This window comes from Chionomys nivalis, chromosome 11, assembly GCF_950005125.1.
Source record: "Chionomys nivalis chromosome 11, mChiNiv1.1, whole genome shotgun sequence".
In the NCBI taxonomy this organism is placed as follows: Eukaryota; Metazoa; Chordata; class Mammalia; order Rodentia; family Cricetidae; genus Chionomys; species Chionomys nivalis.
In genome coordinates this window covers 23,101,641-23,115,755 of record NC_080096.1, presented here as the reverse complement: position 1 = coordinate 23,115,755, position 14,115 = coordinate 23,101,641, and the positions used below count along the sequence as shown (strand labels likewise).

The window sequence follows — 14,115 nt, the reverse complement described above, 5'->3', positions numbered from 1 at the left end:
GGATAGCCAGGGCTACACAGAGAAACCCTGTCTCAAACAAAACAAAACAAAACAAACAAACAAACAAAGCCAGGCAGGTGTAGGAACCTGCTTGTTAATCCCAGCACTTGGGAGGCAGAGACAGGGAATCCCCAGGCAAGCTAACTATTAATCCCACTTTATGAGAGTAAAGATCACCAACCCAAAATGTTCGGTCAAATTGAGCAAGCTTTATTTTCTGTCACACAGCTCCCTAAAGCTGTGTTTGAGAGAATAGGGGTGTGATAACCCCAAAACTACAAGGCTAGGTGTTTCCAAGGGTTTTTGGTTATGTAGGAATTTGGTAGAACATCTTACCAGGGTGGAGGTCAGGGTATGGGGGTGTGGAATGTCAAATTTTAGAAAATGGATCAAGACATGATCAAATAGTAATGAATTTATTTTGACCTCAGCTTCTTTCTCGTCAGGCTGGTCCATTACTAACTAGCAAGACTAGCCAAGTTTGTGAGCTCCAAGTTCAGTGAGAGCGACTGCCTCAGGTGGAGCGATGGAGGAAGACACCTGGCAGCCATCCCTGGCCTTCACACGCATGTATGCACACACACTTACACACACATACCAGCTCTTAAACTGGGTCTTGCTCCACATCTCCACTGCTTTGGATCATGGGTGTTTTTCAAATAGACTCTTACAATAGCCTGCTAGAGATGCTGTCTGTCTCCAGCCTACATAGGCCTCTGCTAGAGATGCTGTCTGTCTGTCTCCAACCTACATAGGCCTCTGCTAGCGATGCTGTCTGTCTGTCTCCAACCTACATAGGCCTCTGCTAGAGATGCTGTCTGTCTGTCTCCAGCCTACATAGACCTCTGCTAGAGATGCTGTCTGTCTGTCTCCAGCCTACATAGACCTCTGGTCCATGCCCAGCCGTGTCTGTAACTGGTGTCTTTCTTCAGTGCTGGTCACATTTCTCCTTAAAACTGTTCGCTGACAGGACAGTACTAAGGCACCCTAGTATGACACTCATGGCCTTATCTACTTTTCTTTCTTCTATTATTGCTATTTTTGAGACAGGTTTATATAGCCTTGAGACAGGTTTATATAGCCTTGGCTAGTCTGGACCTCACTCTGTGAAACAGACTGTCCTTGAACTCACAGAGATCCACCTATCCCTTCTTCCCTGGTGCTAGGATTAAAGGTGTGCACCACCATGACCAGCTATTTTAATTTCAAGACAAAGTCTGTGTAGGTCAAGCTGTGTAGGTCTTACTCAGTAGACCTGACTGACCTTGAACTCTCAGGGATCTGTCCACTAACCCTGAACTCTCAGGGATCTGTCCGCCTCTGCCTCCAGTCCTGAGATTGTAGTCACAAGCCACCAAACCTTGCCCTCCCCTCCTTGTCTAATCTTTACACTCAGCGTGCTCTACATCTCTTGAAGTTTGCTTTTGAAGACTGAATCAGTCGCGTTTTCCTAAACACTTCTCAGCCCTCTGCCCTCTCGCACCGTCTCCTCTTTGTAGTAGAGAACCTGTACAGCAGTGGTTCTCAGCCCTTTAATATAGTTCCTCATGTGGTGACCCCAACCATACAATCACTGTCATTGCTACTTCCTAACTGTAACTTTACTACAGTTAGGAATCATAATGTAAATATCCAATGGTCTCAGGCGACCCCTGTGAAAAGGTTGGTTGATAATCCCAGGGGTTATGACCCACAGGTTGAGAACCACCACTCTAGTTTTTTGGTGTTTTTTGTTTTGTTTTTTTTCAAAACAGGGTTTCTCTGTGTAGCCCTAGCACTTGCTCTGTAGACCTGGCTGGCCTAGAACTCACAGAGATCTGCCTGCCTCTGTCTCCCGAGTGCTGGGATTAAAGGCATGCACCACCATGGCCAGCTCTAGATGGCCCTGCTCCTAACGTGAACATGTAGTTAGCCCTTACATGCTGTATGAAATGTCTTTCCCCAAGTAATTGAGCTTCTTACAGGAAGGATGTGGATCTGACTCGTCCCTGAATCCACGGGCTGGCACCAGCCTGACAAGTCACAAGTAGTAGACACTGTTCAGCTTGTAGTCCCTGGTTTACTGCTTTGGGGCTTGGGGTTGCTGTTGTTGTTGTTGTGGTTGTCTTGTTTGTTTTTGTTGTTGTTTGGTATTGGGAAAGAGTGGGACAGTTGACCTGCAATCCACTTTATAGCATAAATTGATCCAAAACTCACGGCAATCTGTGTCTCAGCCTCTTGATTGCTGGGATTGTAGTCGTGAGCCCTATACCAAGTGCAGTGTTACTGTCCGCATGCATAAAGAGTATCAAGGAAACTGTACTCAAAAGCAAAGCAGTAGAAAGGCTCTGAATACTGGGCCAGAGAGATTTCTCAGGAAGTTAAGGCACTTGCCAACCAGCCCCATGTCCCAAGACCCACAGGGTAAAGGGAAAGAATCCGCTCCTCCAAGTTGTAGGAGAGCATCAGGCCTCATGTGTGAGGAACCTGTTCTCCCTTTCATATAAACCATCATAAGCCTTTAGTTTCTTTCAAGGTTTTGTGCTAGGGACTGAATCCAGGACCTTAGACAAGCTCAGCATATGCTCTTACCACAGACTCAACCCCCCCACTTTTTTGGGGGGTTTTCGAGACAGGGTTTCTCTGTGGCTTTGGAGCCTGGCCTGGAACTAGCTCTTGTAGACCAGGCTGGCCTCGAACTCCCAGAGATCCGCCTGCCTCTGCCTCCCAAGTGCTGGGATTAAAGGCGTGCGCCACCACCGCCCGGCTTCCCCCCCACTTTTTTTTTTCCCCAAACAGCATCTATATTGTTCAGGCTGGTCTTGATCTCATGACTTCAGGATAACCTCTTGCTTCTACCTCCCAAGTAGATGTCATGGCAAGCAGACAGTTTTTTGATGTGACACAAGCTGTCTTATTCAGTGAGGGACCTCTAGCATCACTCCCTCCCCACTGCATTAGATAGACTAGGAGCATCCTGAGAGCAGAGCCTACACCATATGCAGTAATGTCCACACATGCAAGTTACTCAGCAGCGGTTTCTGAACCACTGGGGGCTCTGTGTTATTTATTTCCCTCCTGGCTCTACCCTGTTTTTAAAAAGAGACAGAAGAAGAAAGAAAAAATCACATGATTTCAAATTTTCTGTATCAGACCCGTAAGGGACAAATACAGCAGATGTTTACACTCGTGTTTCTCTCCACAGGCTTTGGATGAAGAGTACTTAAAAGTAGATGCCCAGTTTGGTGGTGTTGACCAGAGGAAGATTTTTACCTTTGCAGAGAAGGTGAGTGGCCACCTCTCTCTCCCCTGAGAGATACACAGCTGAAGCTAAGTCAGCTATGGTACGCAGTCACGCTGGTCAGATGCACACTGGATGGTGGGCATCCTGGCTCTGCAGGCCAGAAAACAGTGTCTGGGACAGCACAGATGTTAGCCAGCCAGGTCTGTCTGCCTCACCAGCCCACACTACCTCGGTGCTACCCAAAAGCTGCTCCAGGACTTAGTGGATTTGGTTCCTCCTGTTGCTCTTCTCTCCTAGAGCATTTGGTTTGCCCTGCCCTGAGTTTCATAGAAACCACGGATCTCAGAGATGAGGTTTACCAGGGTTCGGGGGTCTGTACAAACACATAGTTCTTTTCTCATAAAGAGCTTGAATATATTGAGAAGGTTGTTGTGGTTTTAGTTTGGGTTTTGGGAGTTGGGGGGTTTGTTGTTGTTGCTGTTGTTTTCTTAATGTTCATGGGTATTACACCTGCGTATGTGGCTATGCACCAGAAGCCAGAGAAGGGTGTCAGTGGTTGTGAGCCACCATGTAGATGCTGGGAACTGGACCCAGGTTTTCTAAAAGAGCAGCCAGTGCTGTTAATCACTGAGCCATCTCCAGCCTCTGCAGTTGGTCATTTTAGGCATGGTGTAAAGAAAACAACTTAATCAGAAATATAAATTCCTGGAATACTTTGACAACTCTAAAACATTCCTATCCTTTGACCTAATAAAATCTGCTCCTGGAAACCTGACCTAAGGAAATAAGAACAAATAGACAAAACTTGAGTTGTGTGTGAGAGTACTTACCACGTTAGTAATTTAAAGCAAATATTTAGAAATAAACATATCCAGCGGCAAAGAATTAGATAAAAATGTTACACAGATTGAAGAGATGGTTTAGTGGGTAAAGTGCTTGCTTTGCAAACAGGAAAACTTGACTTTGAGTCACCACTACTCATTTAAATGCCTGCTGTCGTGGCGTGTGTCTGTGTCACAGTCTAGGAAAATTCTAGCAGTCAGTGTAGGCAAAACAATGAAACCCTGTCTCAAAAAAGCATAATGGAAAGGCAATTGAAGAACACATCCCAATGTCATCCTCTGGCCTTTAAAATGTAGCCACACAAGTTAATGCACCCTCATATGTGCGTGCACACACATACACACACACACATATAAAATATAAATATTTGTTAAAGTCTGCTAACATAATGATGACTGTTGAAAACTATATATATATTTATTAAAAAGGCAAGGAAGAATGTCTGGCACATAGTGCCCTGAAGTTGCTGGTCAGACCAGATGAGACAGAGCACCGAGGAGAAATTTATATTAATATCTGCTATTGTTTTCATTCCAGTACCTCCCTGCACTTGGCTACTCAAAGCGGATCCATCTGATGAATCCCATGGTCCCGGGGTTAACTGGGAGCAAAATGAGCTCATCAGAGGAGGTAAACTACTAACCATTTCTTTACATTTTTTACATTTATTTTATCTATTCGGTGTGTGTGCTTGTATGTGTGTGTGCACCAAGCCATCTTGCTAGCCCCCCACGACCATTTCTTGAATCTAGAAAGCTTCAGCAAAAGACAGATTGAAGACTCTAAAGAACAGTGCCCTAGCTAACTAGATTCTGGATGTCTGTGCTGTGAGGTAAACTGTCATCCTGTTGTGTCAACTGTGCTGCTGATGACCAGGGTGATTGGGTTTCATGTCTCCCATCATAGGGCTGTGGTCAAGTTCAGCCCTATTGCACTGGGCTTGGGGATGTCATCTACTCTGAAGGCTGAAGCAGGAGTATGGAAAGTATAAGTCAGCCTGGGTGGCAGACCCCTTTACCTGCTGAGACATCTCGCTAGCCCTGGCTTCAAACTGATGTGCCACCTCACATAACTAAAATCTCCAAATTTGTTCTTAGCCAAGAGGTGGTAGCACACACCTTTAATCCCAGCACTTAGAAGGCAGAGGCAGCCCTGTTCTCTTTGAGTTCAAGGCTAGCCTGATCTGCAGAGGGAGTTCTAGGACAGCCAGGGCTACTCAGAGAAACCATGTCTCAAAAAAAGGAATAAGGAATGTATATGGGACTAGAGAGATGGCTCAGTGGTTAAGAGCATTCGCTATTTGGGGTTTTTTGGTTGTTGTTTTTGTTTTTAAGATTTATTATTTATTTTATATGTATGAGTGTTCTATTTGCATGTACAACTTTATGCCAGAAGAGGGCATCAGATCCCAACATAGATGGTTGTGAGCCACCATGTGGTTGTTGGAAATTGACCTTAGGACCTCTGGAAGAGCAGCCAATGAATGCTCTTAACTGCTATGCCATCACTCTAGCCCCAACACTCGCTGTTCTTGAAGATGACCCAGGTTCAGTTTCCAGGACCCACATCAGGTGACTCACAACCGCTTGTTAACTCCAGTTCCAGGCATCCAGCATCCTCTCCTGGCCCCTGTAGGCACCTGCATGCATGTGGTACACATATACTATTTTTTTTATGGGTGGATAAATAGTTAGGGTTTGGGATATAGCTTAATTGAAAGAGTGTTTACCTAGCATACATGAAGCTCTGGGTTTGAACACTGCATAATGCAGGCCTCCTAGTACATATCTGTAATTCTAGCACTGGGGAGGTAAAGGCGGTAAGATCAGTTAAAGAATATCCTTCACTACATAGCAGGTTTGAGGCCAGCCTCAGTCACAGAGACCCTAGCTCAAAAGAAGACAAAAAGAGTATGTAATCCATGATGGGGGGAGTGGATAGATTTGACTTCATTAAAGTAAACTTTTTAAAAGTTATATTGTATATTAAAGCTAGTTATATGTGTTCTCATTTTCAACCACAAGAGGTCTCTTTCCTCATGACTTCCAGGAGTCTAAAATCGACCTCCTTGATCGGAAGGAGGACGTGAAGAAGAAGCTGAAGAAAGCTTTCTGTGAGCCAGGCAATGTGGAGAACAACGGGGTTCTGTCCTTCATCAAGCATGTCCTCTTTCCTCTCAAGTCTGGTAAGAGTCCCCTGCTTGTTTCTCAGGGGCCAAGCTAGGAGCTCCAAGTTCCTGCTATGACCTTGCTTAGAACTGTCATAGTCCTGATGCCATATATATGATGCGCACTGTGAGCTGTCCCTCAGTTGTCTGTGTGTGCATTACCAGGAAGGATCTGAGAGATTGTCGGCCTGCAGAGGATGTCAGAAATGAGAGAGGAGACAGACATGTTGAACTAGAGTTCTTTTTTCTTTTGCTTGTTTTTCAAGACACAATTTCTTGTAGCCCTGGCTATCCTGGAACTCACTCCAAGCTGACCTAGAACTCACAGAAATGGACCTGCCTCTGCTTGCTGGGTGCTGGGATTCAATGTGTACACCACCACTGCCCAGCTGAATATAAAATAATTCTAAGCCATGATTTTTGTTGAATACACAATGTGGCTGCTTATCCAATTAAAGAACAGGAAGGCTTGTTGTAGGGAGCTTATCTAACGCAAGTCAGCTCCTAGGAAGGCTCATTGTAGAGTGCACGTCTAAATAATCCCAGCACCGAAAAAATGAAAAAATAGAATGCCAGGGCTGGTGAGAAGACTGGTGAAAGTAAAATGCTTTAAATATGATGCGTGTGCACACGTGTGTGCACAGGCACGTACACACACAAATTAAATAGCAAATCTACAAATAGTGATGCGTTGGGTGGAGGAATATTGTGTCTGCAGTTACTGACTGGTTTCTTGGTATGTTGTAGAGTTTGTGATCCTGAGAGATGAGAAGTGGGGTGGAAACAAAACCTACACCGTTTACCTGGAGCTGGAAAAAGACTTTGCTGCCGAGGTAAGGCTAGAGGAAGAGTGAATACACCCTCAAGTCTAACAGCCTCTCCCTCCTGGCTGCCAATCTAGGGAACAAGCCACACACCTCTGTCCTGATTTCCTCCGAGACTGTTTTGTTAACGACTTAGATTTGGATTTGGGTAGTTTATTAAGTAGATGGGCAAATGGCAAATGCCTAAAATAGTGATCTTCAGCACCCTCCAAGGAACTAGATGCATTGCAACAAAGAACCTTTCTCCATGGCTGCACCTATAGGCACATACCCATACCAGACATTTATACACTGGTATAGAAGGTACTTCTGTATTTATGTTGCTTTCATTGGTTGAATAAAGATACTGGTTTGGCCTTTTGGTAGGGCAGAATTTAGATAGGTGGAGTAGACCGAACAGGATGCTGGGAAGGACAGATTGGAAGTTGCCATGATTCTCCTGCCCAAGATGGACGCTGGTTAGACTCATGCCGGTAAGCCACAGTCAAGTGGCTTTACATATTAATGGAAATGAGTTAATCAAGATGTGAGAGTTAGCCAATAAGAGGCTAGAAATAATGGGCCAGGCAATGTTTTAATTAATACAATTTCCGTATGGTTATTTTGGGGGTTAAGATAGACGGGCGGCCGGGACAAAAAGCAGGCCTGCCGGGCAGCCAGGAGCTGGGCGGTGGGACACGGCCTGCTCCTCTTACAATATACATAATTACAAATCAAAGCCGGGCGGTGGTGGCGCACGCCTTTAATCCCAGCACTCGGGAGGCAGAGGCAGGCGGATCTCTGTGAGTTCAAGACCAGCCTGGTCTACAAGAGCTAGTTCCAGGACAGGCTCCAAAACCACAGAGAAACCCTGTCTCAAAAAAAAAAAAAAAAAATCAAATCCTTCATTTAAAAAGATGAGGTAGGCATGTTTAGCTAGAAAGCAAGTCTATATTCTGTCTTTACTATAAGAAGAGTTTCCCAGAGGAGAGACTAGGTTTTCTTGTGACTCCAGAGGATTGACACAATACTGTGGGTTGGGAGAGAAGGGTTGGAGACAGTTCAGTGGTTAAGAGCACTTTCTGCTCTTGCAGAGGACTGGGGTTCAGTTACCCACATCAGGCAGCTCACAACTGCCTGTGACTCCAGCTGCAGACTCTGCTGTGCTCCGCTTGCCTCCACAGGCAGTAGTGTACACATATATGGGCACACACACACATACACATGTAACTTTTAAAAGATGAAAAAGATTTATATACATATATTGAACTTGTTTTGGGGTTTTTTGTTTGTTTTGGTTTTTGGATTTTTAAAACACAGTCCTTCTATGTAGCCCTGACTACCCTGGAACTCACCGGCCTCTGCCTCCCCAGTGCTAGGTTTAAGGTGGGTACCAATATGCTCCAACTAAGAGAAAGTTTCTAATAGACTGGATAGTTGGTGAAAGTGGGCTGACTCACTTGGCTTTGCATTCCCTTCCCTTAGAGGTGTGGGGGCAACAGCTGGGGAACAACTTGGGGGAAGCTAGATGTAGGCAGGTTTGAGTGGCAGCTGAGAGACTCTGATCTCTGAGGTCTGGAAGCTCGTGTGGCCCATTTAGGGATGTGTTGAAAATATTACTCTGAAACCCTTCTCTGTTGTCTGAGGCAGGCCACAGAACCCACACCACTGAAAGCAGTTCTTTGTGGGAATGCTGAGCAGAATTAGAATGAATGCTTCTGGAAAGTTCTGCAGCCGCATATTCCCACAGTACTTGCCACAGTGGAATTTCAAGTCTGGTGTGTCTATGTATTTTAGATTTTCATTGCCTGGGACACAAGCCACTCTGGTGACGTGTGGCTATGGAGCACTTATGGTATGAATACTGCAAGCAAGAAACTAAATTTTAATTTACATCTGGATAGCTACAGGCCTAAAGCTTTCATTCAAAGTTAACTATTCCCAAGGAAATGAAGACATAGCATCAGAAACAGAAATGCCGTCATTAATGTATTACAGTATTCATACCTAATATTCTGATGTCCCTTCAGAATATCTAAGTACTTCCAGATTAGATTTAGGTACAAAAAGGTAACTTCAGGATATAGACAAAATACTGAATTTCAACTTGGAGGTGGTGGCACATGCCTTTAATCCCAGCACTGTCCTGGAACTCCTGAAGACCAGCGTGGCTTCTGAACTCACAGAGCTGCGCCTGCCTCTGCCCTGAGTGCTGGGATTAAAAGTGTGCGCCACCACACCGGGCAATGTGCCTGAGTTTTGACAGCAGCATTTCGTGTGAGGTTGTATATGGAACTTTTCTTGTGTTACCGTTGATGCTCAGACTTTGGAGCATTCCAATCTGCCCTGCAGGTGAGGGTGCTCAGCTGCAATACCACGGAGCAGTGCCGCTCACCACCACCACGTTGTGTGGCTCGGTCCTCACTCTGACTCAGATATACCTGCTGTCCTCCTCATTTTTATTTATTAATGGTTTAAATTTTTTTGCTTGTTTATTGTTTTCTGAGTCTGAAGCTTGCACAATGCCTAGGCTGGCCTCGACATAAGCAACCTTCCTGCCTCAGCTTTTCGAGGGTTGAGGTTACGGGTGTGAGTCGCACGTGCCCAACCTGTTTTTCTCATTTTATAAGTGAACCGAGACTGGGCTGAGGATGTAGCTCGATGGTAGAGAGCTTGCCTAGCATGTACAAGACTGGGTTCAACCCCCAGTACCTCAAAAGAAAGAAAGGAAGAAAATAGTAAAAGTCATCATCAAAACTTAAAAGGAGTTACACCACTAACCAGAACGTTAATCCTTACATGTCTAACTTGGTCTTCAGACCTAGGGTTACCTGGGTGAACATTTTCCTATGGGTGATATTTGGTTTATGGCTCAAAGCATAAACAGAAAGACTAGCAGAATAGCAGAATTAGAATAATGAGTGCCAGGTAAAGATGGTGCACACCTTTGGTCCCAGCACTTGGAAGACAGAGGCAGGTGGATCTCTGCAAGTTTGAGGCCAGCCTGGTCTATAGAGTAAGTTCCAGGAGAACCAGGGCTATGCAGAAAAACCCTGTTTCAAAAAACAGCAACAAAAAAAAGAATGACAAGCATATTCAACCTATGAAAGCCCTTAAACTAGAACAGAATGCAAAGTCAAAAGATCTGGATGCCAGGCTGAGTGCAATGGCAAGCCTTTGTAATTCCATCATTCATGAGGCTGAGGCAGGAGGGTTGTGGGTTTGAGGGTGACCTAGGCTACATAGTGAAACCTGTCTAGACAGGCAGGCACCCGACTTTGGGACAATCATCTTTCTCTGTTCTACCTTGTCTTGTAAGAATGCTGTAAATCTCAAGACTGCTGGGAACATATGTCTGTCTCCCATGTCGCCTCTCTCTAAGATTCTGGCGTCCAGGCCTCATCTCACCAGGCCTTGTCTTCTTCTGTAGGTTGTACACCCAGGAGACCTAAAGAATTCTGTTGAAGTCGCCCTGAACAAGTTGCTGGACCCCATTCGAGAAAAGTTTAATACCCCAGCCCTGAAGAAGCTAGCCAGTGCTGCCTACCCAGATCCTTCAAAACAGAGTAAGGCCAGCTGGAAAGGTGCCTGGAACTGGGACCGCACATAGAACCTCCTAGTCTAGTCTGTGTTCACTCAACCTGCCCCTTGGGTTTGGTGAACTTGTCCCCAGTTGGTATTCACAGTGGTGGTCTGTTCACAGTTGCTCAGGCTTCCTAAAAAATCGCATCTTAACAGCCTCCCTGCTCCTGTCTCTCTGCTTCTGTCTTGTGAGTTGGTCCTCCAGTTACCCATGATGCTGAGGTGCTGCCATAGATACCTTTGTGTGACCCATCCAGAAGAGACAAATTCTGCATGGATTTTTATAAGCAGAAATACCCATAGGTGGCCAGACTACTACAGGCCCTGCCTTGCAGCTTACTTAGTAACAGAGAAAAGGCAGGTGGGGATTGTGGTGTCCCCTTCTGTAAGGCTGCTGGGTCTGTGGTGAAGTGTAGCTCGGCGGGTGGGCTCTGTGCTTCTCTCCTATCCGGCGCAGTCAAAACTGGCCTGCCATTGGGGTGGGAGAGGAGGAGAGTCCTGACTCCGTGGAGTTCTCATTTCTAGAGCCTACTGCTAAAGGCCCTGCCAAGAATTCAGAACCAGAGGAAATCATCCCGTCCCGGCTGGATATGCGTGTAGGCAAAATCATCAGTGTGGAGAAGGTACTCACTTTTCACTACTACCCAGAGAGGCAGAAGAGGGTTAGGTTTGTGTTTCCATTTGGAGGAAACCTAGCTAGAGAAGGGAAGTAGCATCCCTGGGGTCATATTGCAAAGCAGAAGCCAGGTGTCTAATTGCAGGCAGTCTCTGAACTTTATACAACACAGCTAGGAACCTGGAGAGACGGACACGGGTCAGAGAACTTAGCCATTAATGTGGCCCGATGTACTATGTACCAGCTTGCCTGGACTAGCTTCTTGTCTTACCTTAGGTTGGCCAATTGCCCCTTAGACAGTGGCTGCAGGGAGGTGGACTTCCATTTCTGCAGACAGGTCATGTGATCAGTCATTGGCTGGGAACCATTGTTCTAGGCCTTTTTAACACTGTTGTTGATTTGCTTGACACTGTATGGCCATAAGCCTCCCAACCACTGGACAGACTACTTGATGTGGCTGCTGGTGCTCCCACCTGAGATAGTAAAGCCGACATTCAGCCACTCTACCTCCCAGATGTCTGGAACCCTTGGTGTGGTACTTGGGGCACAATGGTGGTCACTAACAGTCCAGGCTACCTAATTTCTGCTAAGATATTTTTCCACAAGCCATTAGGGTCATTTTCTCAACCCTAGCCCCTTGAGGAGTAAATGTTCCTTCAAGGCATGTTCTCAAAGCCAGGCATGATAACACATGCCTGTAATCCTAGGACTTGGGAAACTGAGGCAGGAGAATCACTGCAAGTTAAAAGCCATCCTTCGCTACATAAATGAAAAAAGAAAAAGACAGGTGCAGGGGAGCTTTGGAGAGAGCAGATGCGGCAATGGCTCACCAGGCGTTTGGCCTACTCCACTGTGATAATCTCCCGTTTACTTGTCTATTAGGGGTTGAAGGGAATGTGCCACGCGTGGAGGTTAGAGGACTCATTTCTCTCCTTCCCCGATTTGGCACCTGGGGAGCTAACAGGTGGTCAGGCTCGGCGGCAAGCACCTTTACCACGAGTCATCTCTCTGTCCCTGACAAGAATTTCTTGCTGGCAGCACCCAGATGCAGATAGCCTGTATGTGGAGAAGATTGATGTGGGAGAAGCTGAACCCAGGACTGTGGTGAGCGGCCTCGTACAGTTTGTGCCCAAGGAAGAACTACAGGACAGGCTGGTGGTGGTACTGTGCAATCTGAAACCCCAGAAGATGAGAGGAGTAGACTCCCAAGGCATGCTTCTGTGTGCATCCATGTGAGTGAGGATGGGGAGGTCAAGCGTGAGGAATTAGTCTGTATGGTGCCCTTCTGTATGCCATGTGCAAGCCCTAAGAAAATGCCCCTTCCACACTGATGCTAAAAGATAAGGCATGAGCCAGGTGGTGGCGGTACACGCCTTTAATCCCAGCACTGGGGAGGCAGAGGCAGGCAGATCTCTGTGAGTTTGAGGCCAACATGGTCTACAAGAGCTAGTTCCAGGACAGCCAGGGCTACATACAGAGAAACCTTGTCTCAAAAAAGAAAGGAAGGAAGGATTAGGAAGGAAGAGGAAGGGAGGGAGGGAGGGAGGGAGGGAGGGAGGGAGGGAGGGAGGGAGGGAGGGAGGGAGGGAGGGAGGGGAAGGTTAAGGCTTGCATAAAAGGGTTGCTTGCATAAAAGACACACTGTTAAGATAAAACTAGATCAGTAGTATGGCACAGTAGCACACATCTTTAATTCTAAAAGATCACCAAGAGTTCAAGGCCAGCCTGGTCTACATAGCAAGTCCCAGAGCAACATAGTGAGACCCTGCCTTGAAAAAAAAAGAAAATGGACAGATGCTGGGCATGGCAGCGCCTACCTTTAATCCTAGCACTTAGTGGGGAAGGTCTCCATAAGCCTAGTTTACGTATCAAGTTATAGGCCAGCCTGAGCTACACAGTGAGACCGTCTCACCAAAAGAAAGGATAGACAATGGATACAACTCAGGTTGGTGGAGCTCTTGCCAGGCTGCCGAGCTCGGGGTTTGTTCTCTAGCACCTCATAAAAGTGAGTATGGTAACCCACACCTGTGATCCCAGCACTAGGGAAGTAGCGGCAGGTGAATCAGTTCAGGTACAGCCTGGGCTACATGAGACTGACTCTCCAAACAAACAACCATAAATGAAGGTGTCACACTACAAGTAAGAGGTGGATCCCAGATGCAAACCTGTTGTGACTGGGTACAGATCATTGCTGGAGACCCAGATATTACTCTTTCCAGAAAAAGAGGTATTGAATCCTGGGCTAAGTGTTCAGAGATGTGGAAAAGTGACCAGGACCTTCTGGGCTATGGCACTAAGGACATCCTAAATCCCTTTAGGGCCCCGAACACTTTTAACATCCACAGCTGTTGAGAAATCCATCATCTTGCCTTTTGTCCTGTCTTTGCAGAGAAGGGGTGAGCCGCCAGGTTGAACCTCTGGACCCTCCGGTAGGCTCTGCTCCTGGAGAGCGAGTATTTGTGAAGGGCTACGAGAAGGGCCAGCCAGATGAGGAGCTCAAGCCCAAGAAGAAAGTCTTTGAGAAACTGCAGGTAAAATGCTACTCTCCTCCCTTGCCCAGGTTGCCCCAATGAGCTGTTAGAATTAGCAGTTGCCTCGTTCCCGCTTTCCGCACTGAGTGAGGGACTTCAGACACTTGCTTGTCCATTTGATCAGTCTGAGGAAGCAGCAGATGGGAACTTACCCCCCTTTACCTCAGGCTTTGACCTTCCGTGCCAGAGCAAATAAGTGAATCTTAAGTTTAAGGCACTCACTGATCCGAATATGGCCTGCCCCAGTTGTCCTGTGCTCATGCATTTATTTTTCAATAAATATCACATTCAGAAAACTACAGAGAAACCCTGTCTCGAAAAAAATAAATAAATAAAATAGTCGTGTTCAG

General features: G+C 46.3%; 1 protein-coding gene across 1 annotated transcript in view; it reads left to right on the top strand.

The window, feature by feature from the left end:
• Yars1 (tyrosyl-tRNA synthetase 1) overlaps nt 1–14,115 on the top strand; it is a 28,476-nt gene that overhangs the window by 12,717 nt on the left and 1,644 nt on the right. The window contains exons 5-12 of the mRNA XM_057784367.1: nt 3,185–3,265; nt 4,604–4,696; nt 6,116–6,251; nt 6,981–7,066; nt 10,467–10,602; nt 11,144–11,241; nt 12,273–12,466; nt 13,624–13,765. Coding sequence (XP_057640350.1) covers nt 3,185–3,265; nt 4,604–4,696; nt 6,116–6,251; nt 6,981–7,066; nt 10,467–10,602; nt 11,144–11,241; nt 12,273–12,466; nt 13,624–13,765 — 966 coding nt within the window. The remainder of the gene's footprint in view (nt 1–3,184; nt 3,266–4,603; nt 4,697–6,115; nt 6,252–6,980; nt 7,067–10,466; nt 10,603–11,143; nt 11,242–12,272; nt 12,467–13,623; nt 13,766–14,115) is intronic.